General features: G+C 37.4%; 1 protein-coding gene across 3 annotated transcripts in view; it reads right to left on the reverse strand.

The window, feature by feature from the left end:
• The window catches only part of LOC131040458 (uncharacterized), a 79,818-nt gene that overhangs the window by 52,218 nt on the left and 9,820 nt on the right, over positions 1-17,780 (reverse strand). For all 3 annotated transcript variants that reach the window (XM_057973396.2, XM_057973394.2, XM_057973395.2), the window contains exons 3-6: positions 16,365-16,442; positions 15,612-16,213; positions 6,338-7,000; positions 5,897-6,051 (exon numbers count right to left, since the gene is read on the reverse strand). In XM_057973396.2, the coding sequence (XP_057829379.2) occupies positions 5,897-6,051; positions 6,338-7,000; positions 15,612-16,213; positions 16,365-16,442 (1,498 nt within the window). The remainder of the gene's footprint in view (positions 1-5,896; positions 6,052-6,337; positions 7,001-15,611; positions 16,214-16,364; positions 16,443-17,780) is intronic.

Here is a 17,780-nt window from a genome sequence, read left to right on the forward strand (position 1 = left end):
CTACCAAGCTCAAGACAATTATCTCAAATCTCTTACAGAATAAAGTGATTAGGAAAAATTAAATGAACCCTCAAACAAAGATGAATTTGTATTTTTCTTGAATATTTTTCTTTATTGAGGATTACTTCACATTCAAATCACAAGTCTCTTCTTTTAGGCAGCTAGATCAATGATGCAACTGCAAAAAAAGTCTTGGCCACAAATCCCTTTAAATATATTCAATGCTTGTTGCTTACAACACCATAACCTAGTAAAATTACACTATACACATTCTTCTCACGTTTTAACAATCAAGGATCACAATAGGTTCAGCGAAAAATTCATCAATAGAGTGTAAATGAAAATAAATAAATAAAGGTTTGAAAGATTTCCTTGATTTGTAATGGTGGATGGTCAACCTTCACCTATTGTTTTGGTACCTATTTCTACAACATAGATTTGACATTAAATGCAATCCTAGATATAATGCAAGCCCTAACTCTTCAAATAAGTTTAATTTACTTGGCTATCTTGCAGAAGTCAAATCCTCAAATGCCCTTTAATACATTAAAGTAATCTCTACTTAATAATCCATAAAATATTTTAAATTTTCACATTCCAATTTTAAAGATTCTCACACAACATATACATGCACATAATGAAATATTTTACTGACCCCTTGGATGTGAACTAACAAAGTTCAAAGTTCAAATACAAAATATAGCAAATTTGTAGTTAGGATTTCATTGAATCCCCTAAATCTCTAAAAAAATGTTGGAGACAAATTGCAAAACAAGATGAAAGTTGTGTCTTATATTGATTTTCTAAAAAGACATTTTCATTGCTATGATAAGATTCCAACAAATTCAAAATATAAGTTGCAATTATATGAACAAGTTCCACATAAAATACAACTCGACTCAAATGAGTTTTCTTCATGCAAATGCAAAAAACCCAACACTTCACAATGAATATCAAATGCCCTTACATAGATCTAGAATTAGGGCATAAAAAACGTAGCTAACAAAGAATGTGGAGAAATCCATGCTATTGACGACATGCACTACACCCTGTTATCTCAAAAATGCAATTTCTAGGTAAAAGAGCATGCCAACCATCATCAAAACCATACCATAAAGATTTACATTTAAGTTTCTCAGCAATCGCTTCCCAATCTACACGCAAGAAGACTGGAGAATACATGAAATCCGTGATGGAAACCACTCAAGATGGTGTGAGGATATGTTCCCTACAAGATTTGATCCACTAAAATAACTTTGGCACGGCCACGACGTTGATTAGTGTTAAATCTGTAAGACTGGGACGAGAACAACTATGGTTGTTCTTTTGGTAGGTGCAAGACCTTTTCGGCCAATAAATGAAAACCCTAACTGCTTTCAGCAAACCATAATTAGAACTGGTTAAATTACATGCCAAATCTGCACTTGATCCTCCTCAAACAATGATACATTTATGTCAGCTGTCAAGTCCTTTTCCAAAATCAACAATGCTTAGTTTTAAATCTGTGCGACTAGGACAAGAACAACTATGGTTGTCCTTTTGGTAGGTGCAAGACCTTTTCAGCCAATAAATGAAAACCCTCACTGCGTTCAGCAAACCATTATTAGAACTGGTTAAATTGCATGCCAAACCTGCACTTCATCCTCCTCAAACAATGATACGTTTATACCAGCTGTCAATATCTTTCTAACATGTCAAGTCCTTTTCCAGCATCAACAATGCTTTTCCAGCCATTCTAATAAGTTGTTAGTCGGTGAAAAATGACCAAGAGCTTTCGAATTTTGAGGATCTAACCAAATCCATACCTCGTACCACAATTTGGACTGTCATGAATCAAGCATGAGAAAGAAGTCGTGTTGAATGAGGGAGATCCAAACAAACAAGCCCGATGAATGAAAAGAGCCTTAGGGTGTTGGGGATCAAGGTCTGAGAATACTTCGTGCCTAGTAGCTTTTCAAAGAAAAGTCCAATAGACTAACTTCAATTGAAATACAGAGGCATTTATTGAGTGGTGGGATTTTGAGGAAATTCTTGCAAGCGTACTGAGGTAGAAAATGGAAGAATCTTGACTTCATAAAAATTAATGAAAGAATCCATAGGGTTCGGGAGTGGAGCATACCTTGGAACAAGTATTAGGATGATGGAAAATCCCAAAACTCAAAAAAGAGGCATGAAAGGCAAGCAAGGCAAGTGAAGTTAGGCAATCAGGAAAATCAAGGAACAAGTACCCAACTAATGGAAATCTTGAAACCCTGACTTTGAAACACTTAGGAAGATTTTTTTAAGGCAAGAGTTGATAAAATTATGGAATGGATACCTGTGGAAGAGAAATCCCACAACCCCATCTCCAACAAAACATTAAGTGACAATGAGCCAAGAATCGTTAGTCAAGGAAGGCACAAATGGAGTACCATGGTAAAGGTTTGTCTAATTACCCCACCTCGACAAACAGGCATATTTCAGCTACTAAGACCATGAAGGTGGGGTGAAGATGGAAAGCGTATTCTCATAGGTGTAATCACAATGGGTTGACAGGAAGGAGCAAGATGTATGGAGGGATGAGGAAATCTGAAAATCTGACAGAAATGAAAGACTTCAATTTTTTAACAAAAACTTTCGGGATTTGAGGTTGCCATAGAAATGATGACCTAGGAAGAAAAAACCAACAATTCAAACGTCGAAGGACTTCAAAACTTTTTGACTGCAAGGATTAGGCTTTCAGGGTTTGGATGTTAAGTATAACATTTCTAATAAGTCTAATAGGATGACAGATTTTACAAGGTTTGAGGTAAGAGTGTCAAGATCGAATGGAATGATATGTTGCGAGGATGAAGTCCGACAACCCAATAGGCAAAGGGAAGGTGGAGATGGCAAGGACGGCATACTGACATGGGTACCCCCGAAAGTCTGAAACTCTGACGACTCACAGAACCTAAGGAAATGACCCAACTAACACTAACACTTACAAAATTTGGACTTTTTAGAGACCTTGGAGTATAGTGAACACATAGGGAACCTTATGGAACAAGCTTGGGTGGAATTTTAACAAAGGGAAAACCCACTTATACTTTCTTAGATCAGTTACAAGGCATTAGTTCACATAATTTCCAGGCAGTTCATGGGCTTACATAGTTGGGACTACAAAGTTTTTACACACAGATAAGTAGTTCTAACACAACTAATTGTAGCTTAAATCAAATTGAACTAGATGTTGACTTCAATGCTCTCAATGAAAATCAATATGAATATTATTGAATATTGATTGTAAATTTCATTTTGAGTTGACATTTGACAAATCACTCAAAGCAATAATTTGATACCCCCACCCACACCCCCAAAACACAAAACACCTACTCAGCACTGCACAATCCATATCTCAATTACACAAAAAAGGAAGACTTTACACCACTCAGATGCATTTCAGAGGCAGCTTCAAGTGTGATTCAGGTGAGTTTTGCAGCATTTCAGCAAATTTATACACACTTTTTTGAGTTCTTTTCCACCTCCTCTGAAGTCCTTGTTGCAGACTTTCCATGCCCACCATTCAAAGCACCCCACAAACACATGCACACTCAACACTACACAACCCAAATCTCAACTACACAAAGAGGAATACCTAACATCAATCAGACACATTACACAGACGGCTTCAATTGCAATTCAGATTCATTTGGCAGATTTTCAGGGCATTTAGACCAAAGTTCCCAGACTCGGACTTGGCTCTGACTCGGCAAGGCTGACTTGGCTCGTGACTCGGCTCGGACTTGGCAATGACTCGGCAACGACTCGGCAAAATATGAAAACCCTTGAAATTTAGAGATTTTTAACGATTTAAAACTTGTTTCATACACCCATTATTGAATTAAGCTTAAAGACACTATAACATCATCAAATAGAAGCTAATTTGATCACATACATAAACATACATCCATCACATGCGTAGAAATGTAAATTGTAGCTGAAGGAATTAGAAAACATAGATATATAGAGTTATAAATGTTGTCCAATGTATATAAAATCCATGACTTCAAATGTTCCCAAACATATATGTAACTGTAAAGTGTAAACAAAAACAAGTCTATGGCTCAGGCTCTGCCTCAGCCTCGTCTATCTGCCTCCTAGAAAGGCGTCTAAGGTAGGTCCTGGATGACTGAGTAGCCATAGTCTCTGTCTGTGATGTGCCAGTTTGAGTAGCCATATGTGATGTGCCTGATCGTGCTCTATCCTCCTCCTCTGCCATAGCCACAGCCTCAGACTCTCTGTCTGCCTGGTCAACCCACTCAAGGTCCTCATCAGTGAAGACTGGATCGGTGGACTCGATGAGCCAATCGGACTCAGGGTCGACTTCCTCTAGAGTGATCAGAGAGGAGTCAGCATCCAAAATCTGTCTGGTCCTGAGACGGAGGTTGTAATGAACAAAGACTAGATCATTCAACCTCTCCACAGAGAATCTATTTCGCCTCTTCGAGTGGATGTGCTCGAACATGCTCCAGTTGCGCTCACATCCAGAAGCACTGCATGGCTGGCTCAATATGCGGATGACAATTTTTTGAAGGTTTGGGGTTGAAGGCCCAAACATTTGCCCCCATGTATCTGAGATAAGGAAAAGAAAAAAAACATTAGTCTCACTTTTGACTGCACTTTTTTAAGTGACGCTGGCCAGGTCACGAGCCTCGGACTCGACGAGTCAGGTGAGTCACGCCCCCTGACCCGTCCGAGTCACCGTGACCAGGCAGGGGTCACCCGGCCCGCTGACTCGCGTGACTCGCATGACTCACCGCAAGTCACGGAACTCTGATTTAGACACATGTTTGGAGTGTTATTCTGCATATTTTTAAGTGCTTTTCCATCTCTTGCAAGTCTGTGCCTTTTGTGGACCCACCTGTGAGTTCAGGTGTGAGTCTCTCAGCCTTGAAACAGACTCACAGGTCATGTGAGTACTCTGCGAGTGCAATAACTATGCAACAGCAGTCCTGCTGATGGTGTCTAGGAAGCACAAATTCCTTCACTCTTCCAAATAATTGAAGCCAAATGCTAAGATCTCTCACAATGTTGTTTAATTTAATTGAATGATTCCATTGCTTCAAGCATGTTGTTCACTCATATATGCCATTTTCATACAGCTAGTGTTGACATTGATAACAGTGATTTAAGTTCAGCTAATGATAAAGCCACTGCCTTAATGCTGGATGCAAAATATTTCTTCTCTTAACAAGCCATGCTTTTTGATGGCTGAATATTCGAGTAATCTTCAACATGCTCCAACCTATAACAATTATATATGGTTGTTCATCAATACGATAGACTGATTCCCAGATATCTTCTATAAAAAATGAGTTGACTGCCAATATTTTCCCAGGATTAGAAGCAATCAGAAGATCTTTAAATACTCATATCTCCCTGTGCCTATAACCTCAAGGAAAATTTAGCCCATATAGAAGACTTATCTAAGTAATAGCATGCATTACATATGTTAAGCTTATAAATACTACTATACAAAACAATTATGCCAAGCAGTATACCCTCTAGCATCCAACAATATGCTCTTCCACTCCAACCTTTTAAGTGATAGCAGTAGAAAAATCTAGTAAAACAACTCCAAATTATCATCTTCATCTCCTGATATTTTGAAATGCCTTAATCATTAAGGAAAATAACTCAAATTCATCTGCATGAACCAGACCTAAACTAAGAACATGTATAGCTTAGCATTCCTAGTGAAATTTAGGTACAACTGTGATAAAAAATTTCTAGGCATTTCCACAGACATAATAAATATGCAGGTAAGTGTAAATATTCACATAAAGCAAAACAGAAAAATAAACCCTCTGCACTTATTGTTTTAGGTCAATAGTTTCTTATGCACAGTATTTTGAATAGAAATGCAAATACACACCTGAGTGGAAGACCTGGCAATGAATGCTCATCTCCAACCTCAATACAGGCAATTGGTACAGATACAGGTGGACTTCCTGAAGCTGCTGCCTCACAAATTATGCTTATAGAATCCACAAAAATAATGACATCTGCCAAATGTGCCGGAACAACATTCTAAAACATGAAACAATGGGCATCAGCCGTGCTTCATAAAGTTAAAAAATAAAAATAAAAATCTTATTTAACAAGCACCCATTGTAAGCTATTCCTGTGTAAGACTGTAATTCCAGATTTTCAGAAACCACCTTTTGTAAGCTACTATTATGTAAGGGTATAACAATCTAGACTTGTGCAATGATAATGCTTCTTTTGGAGAAAGTATGTCCTACTTCATTATAGACTATTCAATTCCTTCATGCTTTCCACATCTTATGGTAAAAGAGGTAATAATGGATCGAACCTTGATCAAAACACAAATGAGATCCTCTGAGTTGCAATCAGCAAAATAAGAATCCACTTCAACAGGTTGTACTATCTCAAGCTTTCTTCTCCATCTTTTGCCAGGTACATAGAGACCTTCCAACCCACAATGAACAGAGAACCTCTGAGGCTCTAGGGATGCGCCTCGAAAAGATAGGAGACCCTCACTTCCAACTTCTTGTGCTTTGACAACCTTTTGTGATGCCAACCTATCCCAATTTTCAAGATCAAAGTTTGGGCTAGAATTGGAAAGAGGAAGGCTAGGTGCCGGATATTGGATGCCCTGTGGAAGTGAGCTTGTTGAATTGCTCCGATAATGTCCAAAAGAAAAAAAGTTGGATGCAGAAGAGGCAGAAGAATGCGAACGATGACTTGAGTTTCCATAAAATGAACTAGATATAGCTAAAGAAGGTGGAGATAAAGGAACAGGTGGAGGTAGAGGTCGATCTAGTGGGAGCAACCACTGGAGGAGTTCTTTGCAAGGATCCTGTAAATCCTTGACATTTTCTTGATGAAGTTGAGAAGAGATGCCACCTACACTTGTTGTTAAGCCTAAATTGCTGCTCTGATATTTCTCAAATTGAAGAACTTCAAGTATAACATCTTCAGTGATATCGGTAGCAACTGTGACTTGCAATTCTACCTGTGACATAGTTCTGTTAGTTAAAAATAAAAATAAAAATCTCCAATATAGTACAGGGATGTTTTAACGTCAAAGTAATTTTTTTGAAAACCAAGTAAACGTAATCAGAAATCATTTGAAGATCATGCTCTTTGTGAGATAACAGTATTTAAATATTATGCAATAACTTAAAAAAGTCTCAAGGTAACTAGTAATACAAGACATTTTGATGCAAAAATCAGGTCAAAGCGCTACTATAAGAATCAAACTACTGATTCATGTGAACCTATTTGTTCAAAATGCTCATCTGCATTAGTATAAAACATGTATAACCTGAGAGCAACTATAAAATATAAATACATACTGACGTGCAATGCATACATAAATGTGTATGGTGGACATGTGTACACAAATTCATCTGCATATATAGAACTGATCTATAAAGACACGTCCCTGTTTAATTCAATTAAAAAAATACCAAAATACAGCCTACTTGTGCTCAATTAGCTTAAACTATCAATCTCACAGCAATAAAAAGGAAAATAAATGCAGACAGATATGCTATAATCATCCAGTTCCATACATGAAACGCTAGACATTCGTGGAGAAAACACTCTGGGCATATAAACTCCATCAATACAAAGTTTGTTTTTATTCTCATGCCAAAATGATCTTACAAATGTATGAAAGATTAATTGCCCACAATGAAAACCAATACTTCTGCTTTTCACTCTCTTAAAGTATGGCCGTTCCCTCCCCATGCATCTCTGCAAACATTAGTTCTCTCCCCTTCTCAAATATGAAGTGAATTAAAAGAGGATAAACAACATTCACTCTCTTGGAGTGTGGCTGTTACTTCCTCATGCAACTCTGCAAATATCAGCTCTTTCTCCTTCCCAAATATGAAAGTAATTCAATGAAAGTCAAAAGTACATTTAGTTACAATAGAGAAGTACTAGGGTATAAGGACCCTAGCTTATGAAAGTAACTAAACGCTATGAAGTAAAGAAAATAGAACATAGCAAAAGAGGATGGAGGGACCCCTCAATGAAGCATGGAGTTGAAGATCACGATAGGAGACCGTGAAGGGAAGCCAACATTGTCACAAATCCACAGTAGAGTCTCAAGCCAAAAGAATAAACAAGATCAATGTTGAGCAAAGTGAAAGGCCCAAAGCAGGTTCGAATGACTAGGATTAGGCTAGACAATCCTAGAAGCAATCAAGGTAGTAACCTAGAAGCTCTTTTAACACCCAATGCTATGATGTCCACTGGCAGTAACTAAACAGCTTGTGTCCATTTGTCCTTGTAATCCTGACTGCAGATCAAGGGATAGAAGGTTGTTGGCACCAAAAAAAAGCAGCTCTGTGATGCCTAGCATGGGAGTGGGCAAGTTGGGTTGCCTAGAGTTCACATGTAAGGATAAGCATCATCTCACTAATCTATTGACTTTCCTAAGTGATGTGATAGCTTCCAAAGGGTGCTTAGCATGATCAACTGCTGGGACAATGGCTTGAAAACATGGCAATCAACTTTAATGATTTAGGCATCCTTGTAAGAACCAGTGCTTTAAAGTGACAATCTCCCAAAGGTAGAGGGCTAAACAACCCCTAATCAGGTAGCCAGTAATCGTGGATTGATAATCACTTGAGTCTTTATACAGAAAAAAGTATCTCCATCAGATCTCATACAAGAGAAAATACTTGAAGATAAAGAACTTTATCTAGAGAACTCAAATTCTGCAGTCAATACCAACACCAGACGCAACATACTACTCAAATGTAGCTTGTGCAATCAGCTATGGGCCTCTTCATTTTGAAGTCAAGCCATCCACTACTATAGTTAGCATAAAATGATTTTGTAATGTTTCGTTGATTAAATTGCATCTGACTATGTATTATTTACTTGATGACTTGTGGGTAGTTGTTAGGAGACAACTATTAGTAGTTGTTGACAATTGTGTTCTACCTGCCAATCGCTGAGTATTTTAAATAGACATTCTGTAGTTAGGGAAAGTATTCTGACCCTTGATTGATCATCCCTAGTCTATTTTTATGTAAGCAAATCACATGAGTAAAGATATACTTCTATAACTCTATATGGTATGCATTGTTATTTTCATTTATATAAGTACTAGTCTCATCAAATATAGGAATAAACATTAGCACCATTGTCTTAAAGATGTCAGGTTTTATTTAAGAATAAATGCCCTTAGACCCCAACAACGGTCAGAAGAAACCACAACTTGGTCAAGACCAAGAGATCAAACGATCTCTATGGTTAGTGGAGCAAAGAGAAAAAAGATGACTAGAAGAGATAGTTGAGGAGACTCAATTAGTGCATATTCAAAGCCCAAATCCATCTCAAAGAAGAAGCCAAAGTTGATATAAGTCAAAGATAGTCAAGAGCAAAAACACCAAAACATTCAACCTGCTATGAACAACCATATGGATCAAGACCAAGAGATCAAATAATCTCTTAACTAGTGGAGCTAAGAGAGTGAAGAAGATCACCACAAGAGGTATCTGAAGAGACTCGATTAGTGCATATTCACACCCCATGTCCATCTTAAAGAAGAAGCCAAAGTTGGTATAAGTCAAAGATAGTCAAGAGCAAAAACAACAAAACATTCAACCTGCTATGAACTACCATATGGAAGAAGCATGAGTGGCAATAGCTAGAAATATTCCCTTACCAAAAGAAGGGTACATCAATCTTACAAACCAGGTTTGGTATGAGCAACCGACACTAACTACTCAAGGAAAGTCTTCAATTGGAGACAAATTTAGAGGACTCCTTCAAAAAAAGAGGAGAGGGAAACATATGAGAGCAAGCTTCAAGGCATCGAAGAGTTGTTGATAGAAGAGGAAACAAAGCAAAAAACTACAAGAGAAAAGGTTGTTAGTGGAGTAAAGAGAATATAAAGGTGATACAAGTGAGCAGAACACTAACTAAGAGTTTGGGATTTTCAAGTATCTGAGAGTGCCATGAGAGCACCAAAATGTCTAAATCAAAAGCCAAGATCCAAACACTAAATTTTCATCAAGCTAAAACCATGGTGGCTCCACCAACACGCCCAATATGTAGAAGGGCAAAAAGTTGCCCGAGTTTACGAGAGATGGATCAATGGATCTAGTAAGATACCATAAGACCTATGAAACCATTTGGGCAGAAAATGGTCAAATGACAAAATATATTGGCTATGGTCCTTTCCAACCACTTTGAGAGGTGTGGCTATTGACTAGTACACAAATATTGATCCAAACAAAATAACAGGAGAAATTACAGAAGTCTTTTGAAGAACAATTCAGACTACTTCAAGATGACAATAAAATTATGGCAATTATCTACAACGCTTAACAAGAGAAGCATCAAAGTGTACGGTCTTGCAATTGTAGACTCAAGGATCTATTAGTGAAATTAGAAAAGGAACCAACTAATGATTTAAAGAAAAGATGGTTTATTGAAGGCCTTACTCCCTTTGAGGAAGAAGGTGAAAGTTCTACCACCGTTATCGTATGCAGAACCATACAATACAGAGATGGATATAGAAAGTGAAGATAAGATATTTTCACAATCCAAAAGAAAAATGGATGAAGATGGTGACTTTGATGGAAGTAGTGATGGCAAATCTAGGTCCCTAAAAGCAGCGCAAAGAGATATGCTCCATCTAATGAAGAAATTGAAGGCAAACAAAGAGTCTAGAAAGATAATCAAGAAGTATGTTGTATAAACTGTAAAAGTGAGGGCCACATCAAAGCACATTGCCCTAAGCAAATGCTCTGCAATATTTACCAAATTATGGGCCATTTGATCAAAGAGTGCCTATATAATTTGAAAAGTAATACACAAGTACTCTTCACCCTAGGAGAGCAATCCACACAAACTGCAAAATAACAAGAAGGCATGCTCATGCAGCTACCAAAATCAACGAGGGGGAGGGCAAAGTTAGATACAGTACAACTCCACAAATCATCCCATTATACAATGTTGAAAGTGCAATTAATGGGGCCACTTTGTTGGGGACTATCCAAGAAATCAAGATAAAATAGAAATACTTAGTAAATGGCGCAGACCTGGAGATCATGATGATGTTGGATGTCTAAAACAAAAGACAAGCATCAATACAATTGATGTAGAGAGACATAATAAAGTATTATTTGTTACTCAAACCCAAGCAAAGAAAGTTGTGTACCCAAACTCACATACTGAATAAGAGACTTCACAAAGCAAGAACCAAGCTAAAGAATGCTATGGACAACAAGCATCGCCACTCAAATACAAATACAAGTATGGTAATAAATGAATAGCAAACTAAGAAAATAATTTGCAAGGCAAATTCTTCAAACTACTGTACCAATTAGAGTAGTGAATTTATTAAAAAGTAATCCCAAACTTAGAAATGTTATAACTTAGAGGGATGAGATAGTGCATGTCACTGCCTATTTAGAATCTAGAAATAAAAAGAAGAACCCATAACCAAACCTCCATTGTCCAAAGACTAGGTGATCAACACTATATTACTAACAGTCAACATAGCAAAGAAACAAGCAAGAAAGCACATGGAGATCCTCAAAACTTAAAAGGGATCTCACTAAATAAATCATTGATGGTAGTTCTAGCATGAAGGTCCTTCCAAAAGACACTTGGCAACATTTGGGTAAGCCGACTATTTGGCCACCAACTTTTCAATTGATAGGAGCAGATCAACAAGGAAATGAAGTGCTTGAAATCCTCATGGAGCAAAAGATTATTGTTGGAACTCATGCATTTCTACTTAACTTCATGGTCATCTCATTGTGGAAGAGAGCATATGATGCATTGTTGTGTCAAGTTGGTTGGTAGCAACCAACAGTATCTACATTTAGAAAAACATAATCTCCATAGAAGACTATAATGTCCCCATTTTAAGCATAACTGATTTGTGAACAATTAGCCTATCTTTTGAAGTCTTTGTAGGCTAATTGGTAGATTAGGGTTAACTCCAAACTTCTTAGAGTACACACAATCAACCTTGCAGGGTTTTTATTATTGGCAATGAGCTCAGTAGTCAATGTAGATCATCGTGACACTTTCAGAAGTGAATTATGACTTTTGGTGGGCTCTCGAAACTTCTTGGAAGAGCCGTCTATTTTTAATAAGTCACCTGATTGGCTTCAATCATCATCCAAAGTCTTCAGTATCATGTTGGTGTGATCTGTCATGCCCCCAAATTAAAGAACCACCAATAGAGATGCCATTTGATCAGAAATTGTCTTATTTATAAGACTTCACGATTTCTGAGAATAATCCAAGAGGCTAACAGAACAATCTGCCATCAATAATACATGGAAGAGGGTTTGAGGAAGCCACAAGTCTCCCTTAAAGAGGCACAAGTCCGAAGGATATGATCAAGTCAATGATAGTAGTCAACACAATGTCGATTAAGAGAGTACAAGGATTATGTACATTAAAAGGGTTGTTAGTGATCCTTGTTAAGGTGCGATCACCATAATAAACTATTGGTTAGGGATAAAGAAACATTAATCCCAAACCCACAGACCATAAGACATTCTGAAGTATTAACAAATATTTAAACAGAATATCCAAAGAGGTGCGATGTCTGAGAGGATATGATGCCTGAAAAGGCATGAATTTAATTTAACTGCTAACAACAGTTTAATAAGCCAAGGGGCAGCAAACATATTTAAAGGGGCATCACTTTCTAGAGGGACGTGGCTATTAGGAAGGACATGACTCCTCACCCACGTTGAATAGATATTTATACAACTAATTGACCATTCCAAGAGGGATGGAAGGATTCAGATCTGATATTTATAAAATATTAATCTCAGCAGGTCAACTGGTGACTACAGTTTGGTACGAGTTTCTGTGCATAAAATAACAAGTGCTGAATTAATATACATATATTTCTGCATACTGATTATTAGCAATGCCCTTCTGTTATGATTGCTCATATATATATTTGTCACTGTAAATATTAATCTGATAAATGATTTTCTGCAGTTAACTTATTATATGTAGAATGTGCTCATTCCTATGTTTTGAATCTTTCCAGCCATGATGGAGGAAGTGAGGATTGCAAGAGGGGTTCGGTGATGGGGCATTCTCCTAGGTATGCCACCTCAAGGTGGGGATTAAATAAGTCCCATGAGGCCAAGGGGGTACAAAGGGTACAGCCTTTGGGCTTACGAGAGATGGGCTTCCAGGGCACCCTATTGTAATCTCACCCCTCTATCATGGTACACTACCACAAGAAGTCCAATCATAGGGAGAGGGAATAGTTGGCAAGATGAGGAACGGAAAGTGGACACCTCACTGGGTAGAGCACCCCATATGGATGACATAGGCCACATGAGGCCAAGAGGGTTGGTATATCCGCTCTTGGGCCTAGGATAGAGGGTCCGAGACACCCCATCGAAGTCACTTTCTCCCATGCTCCCCTATGGTTGAACCTTCCAAATATATTTAGATGCTTAATAATTGAATTAATGATTCTGCCATGGGTTTAATAATGATTAATTATGATGATCTGCTTATTGAAATTATTGTTGTAAATGATTTCTAATCTGTTTGCTGGATTTTGATCAGGTGAAAGGTATTCTCAACCCCACTTGTTTATTTGGAAATTGGGAATTAGGGCAAATTCAGGGCATTCCCAATTAGGGGACATTACATGATCAGAGTTTGATTCCAATGCCATTTCAAAGCCTTCCACAACTAGGGTAAAATAATTTAAATATTCACTTTAATTTCTAATGTTCATTATTAAAGTGACAGCTTAAGTGTAATATCTCTCTTAAAAATTGCAAAAGTGATCTCAAAGTTGGATGCCTAGGACAAGGGGGCCTTTTTGTACATTCAAATAATATTTTCTTTTAAAAAAGTTCACTTTGGAGAAAGGGAATTACTACATTTTTTAAATGAATATTTTCCCTCCAAAAAGCTATATAACGAGGATGTGAGCTCATTTGAGAAGTTAGACTAATAAATATGATATTGTTATGCTTTTGGGATGAACCTGAGTTCTTCCAAGCTTCTTGAGGATGAAAACAATCTTGGAGTTGCTGGTTTTGGGGACAAAAAACCCCTAGCTAGCTGAGTGATTTCATTCAAAGATCACCATTGTGCTTCAAAAAGGAGTTGCGGTTTTGGGTGTTGCAGAGATGGATATTTTCGATGTATTTTTTATAATATTCGATTTGTTAATCTATTTGATGATCATCTTCTAACATTTCAGTGAAGTATTGCAGACTTTTTGGGCAGGCCATACATGTTCCAGGAAGGCTATACATGTTCTATAAGGGCCATACATCTTCATACAAGCCATACCTTTGTTGCAGAAACAAAAGAGATTTAAATGGCATTTTATTTGTACTTCAATGTTGATGAATGCTGTTCTTGCTAACTAAAATGATTTGAAGGAATGTTGTAAGTTTCAAGCTGTTCCTACACTTCATGGTACAGACTGTACCTTGTTTACTGGGCATGATATTGCTTTGGTGTGATTCAATGTTCAAACCACTGTCAACCAGGCTCGGCAACAGTTTGAAGCACTTCAATCTGGCTGACCAAACAGCTAACAGGGTGATCAAGGCTGTGAATTTGAGCAGGAAACAAGTTTAAAACTCCCTCCAAAGCAGAGAACAAATTGCCTAAGTTGTGGTTGAACTGGAAAGTGACTAGAATATCCACAAGAACATCAAGGTAACTCTCAGGAAAGTCAGCTTTGTAGACAAGTATGTACACTGCAGAGAAGTTTGCTTCCTTGGTGCATTGTTTCCTCTTGCTGCAATGATGAACATAGTGATGTTTTGCTATTCCTGTTTCCTCCTGAGGTTCTTCCATGAATTCCTGTATTGAGTATACATTATGAAACACAGCTTCTTGCAGGAGTTCACAATTTTGGGTTTGGGGTTGCTTTCCGCTCTATACCCATCTATTTGTTCTGTTCAGTTGGAGATTTCCCATAACATTGTAAATATCAGAATAAGAGTAGGTCTAGATCCCGGTTTATAAAAACAGGCAAATAGCTTTGTAGCCCAAGGTCAAACGAAGAACATTGAATGACTCATAAAACCAGATAAGATGTACTTTCTTTTTTAAGTTTTTTTAAATATAAAAAAATATCAGTGTCTTTTACTAAAAAAATAGAATATTAAACTGTGAGAATTCTCTAATCTATATTTTGCCTCAGACCAAGTCTCTTAAGTCTTAAGCATAGTTCCAGGACTCTCTGAGTCCTGCGAGTCCTGAGCCGAGTGACCCTAGCCGAGTCTCAGGGATTCGGGACTCTCCAGAAATTCGCTCTAGACGAGACTCACTAGAAACTGGTTTTTTTCGAGTCCTACCAAGTTTTTGCCAAGTCTTGCCGAATTTTTGCCAAGTCCAAGTCTCATTTCTATGGTCTTGAGTAACACCTTAGTTCTATATAAGAACACAATGACAAAAAGCTTTTAACTTTCCCCGGTCTCCCAACAAAACAAAATGTATGACTTCAATATTAATGACCTCTAAAACTATTTAAGAATGTCTACCATTAAGAACTGAGAACATTAAAGGCGCATGTCTTCTTCCCTACTCTTTGCTTGATTTGAAGTGTATCAAGTCCTTAATAAGATAGCTGGGCATACCACAACATCTCCATTGGAAAGTGAGCAACATTGAACTGCATTTCTCGCCACTCCACCAGCTGAACTGGGATCGAATTTGCCTCCCTCTAATACGGCAGGTATGCAATTATGCCTTTGTGATGTCTTTGGCACTTCCAATCTATCAGCTGATTCCTTCCCATCGACAAATTCAGAAGATTCTGAAAATGGATCACTTACAGTTCTTTTGTGCCAAAGTGGTTCATCCAGTTTAGCTATCCTAACAAAAAAATGTGAGTTTCTAAAACTTTCCAATATTATGGCACTCCTCTTTTTGTGGCCTTCCATCTTAAGAAGAGAGGCACTGAAAGAGAAGTCCCCTTGAATTTCTGGTTGATTCTTTAATGCAGATGCAACATTCTCTCCTGCAGCTTCAACCCCTCCATTCTCTGTACCTACTTCATCTGCATTTTCCCCATAAGCAGCAGATTGTGTTTCAGGTTCAAGATTACCCTTTTTCTTACTATATTTCTGCTTAAAGAAACCATTTTTGCTCATCACAGCCGCAACCTTGAAAGGTGTGATAATTTCTGCTGCTTCTTGATCATGTGATGAAATATATACCAAAATATGCAATTGTTCTCCTGCATAGAAAAAAGGGACTAATTACTGAGCTGAACTCTTTCTGAGTTCAAATCTTAAGAATTTTGCAGTTTTATCCCTAAATAATAAATAAAAGATGTAAGAAAACAAAACCTAAGATCCAGAATTTCAAACTTAAGAGCAGTTAAGCACCTGGAAAAACAAAGCCCCGGTCCAAATGGTTAATTGAATCTAGATCTGGAGCATTGTACCAATTTTCAGGAAGCTCGTCTGAACACACAGAGACAAAATTTTGATATTAGAAAATATTCAATTGTTACACAAATCATAATCAACACTGTGCTGCAACAAAACCCATGCAATTCCAAACTAATTTTCTAATCCATTCATGTAATCTGAAATTATTATTTAACATGGATGAAAATCAAAATCATTCACAAACAGAAGTCCCCCTAAAATAAAGTTGTTTAATTACATATCTGGGTTATATGGGTACAAAGAGTTAACTCCAAAAAAAATACCTGGACAGCAGCAATGGCAATCATAAATAAGCGCATACTTGTAGTGAACATAAGATAAAAATGGAATATATAGATCTGGCATACGGTAATAAACTGAAGCCAGGTGAACATAGTACATACAAACAAATTCCAGAGATGGAACTTACTAAATTACAATAAAGAAAATTAGACAAATATTGAAGACACTGGAAAATCAAAATATTCATGAAAACATTCTTTCTGGATTAAGAATGGAAGTTTCCTCTCTGCAAGTCCTAACAATTTTAATGGACATCATTTAGGGGCCTGCAAATATACAGTTTGACACATAATATCTTTATCTTCAGAGCACAAAGCTAGATTTCGATTTTTCATTTAGATAGAAGAAACAATCTAACAATTGTTCCGTTGTTGATAGCCAGAGAAATTTACTCCATCAGCTAGCAGAGTATGTGAACCGTGCCAAGGCAGAACTGCCATGCATTGTAATTAGCAGCTATCTAATATCATGATCATCCATATGTGATGTAATGTCAAATGATAAATCACATTTACAATACCAACTAATAAGAAATTCAAAATGCCTGTCAACAATAGAAAGAGAAAAGAAGATAGAATCTTTGAAAACATAGGGTGCTCAATTCTCTAATGTCACTGCTCCCATCTATAGGACTACTCTCAGGTATACCAAATCATTTTAAGGGCCCTGGATGTGCCACCTTTTCTACCAACAGCTCAATAATATATCAGACAGTCCACCCTTACCAATCTCCTCAATATCGTTGGTGATCAGTCTTGGACTATCTATATCGATGTCACAAATGACTGCATGTCCCTTCAAACCGCATGTCCCTTCAAAGCTAATGCCAATAGACAACCGGAGTTTGTCTCACTCTATAACCATGCATCATCCACCAACTAATTGGATATTTTGGAGATGATTTTTCTAGTTTCACTCACCAGCAGTGTTCTTAATATCCAATAGAGCAAAGAAAGATAATGTCACCTGGTGGTGCTGGACTCTTTTGGAGGATACATCTTTGACACAGCAAAAATAAATATTGCCTTCACCTTTGCAGCCTCCATAGGTGAGATCCACCTAGGCCTA

This window comes from Cryptomeria japonica, chromosome 10 (assembly GCF_030272615.1).
Source record: "Cryptomeria japonica chromosome 10, Sugi_1.0, whole genome shotgun sequence".
Taxonomy (NCBI): Eukaryota; Viridiplantae; Streptophyta; class Pinopsida; order Cupressales; family Cupressaceae; genus Cryptomeria; species Cryptomeria japonica.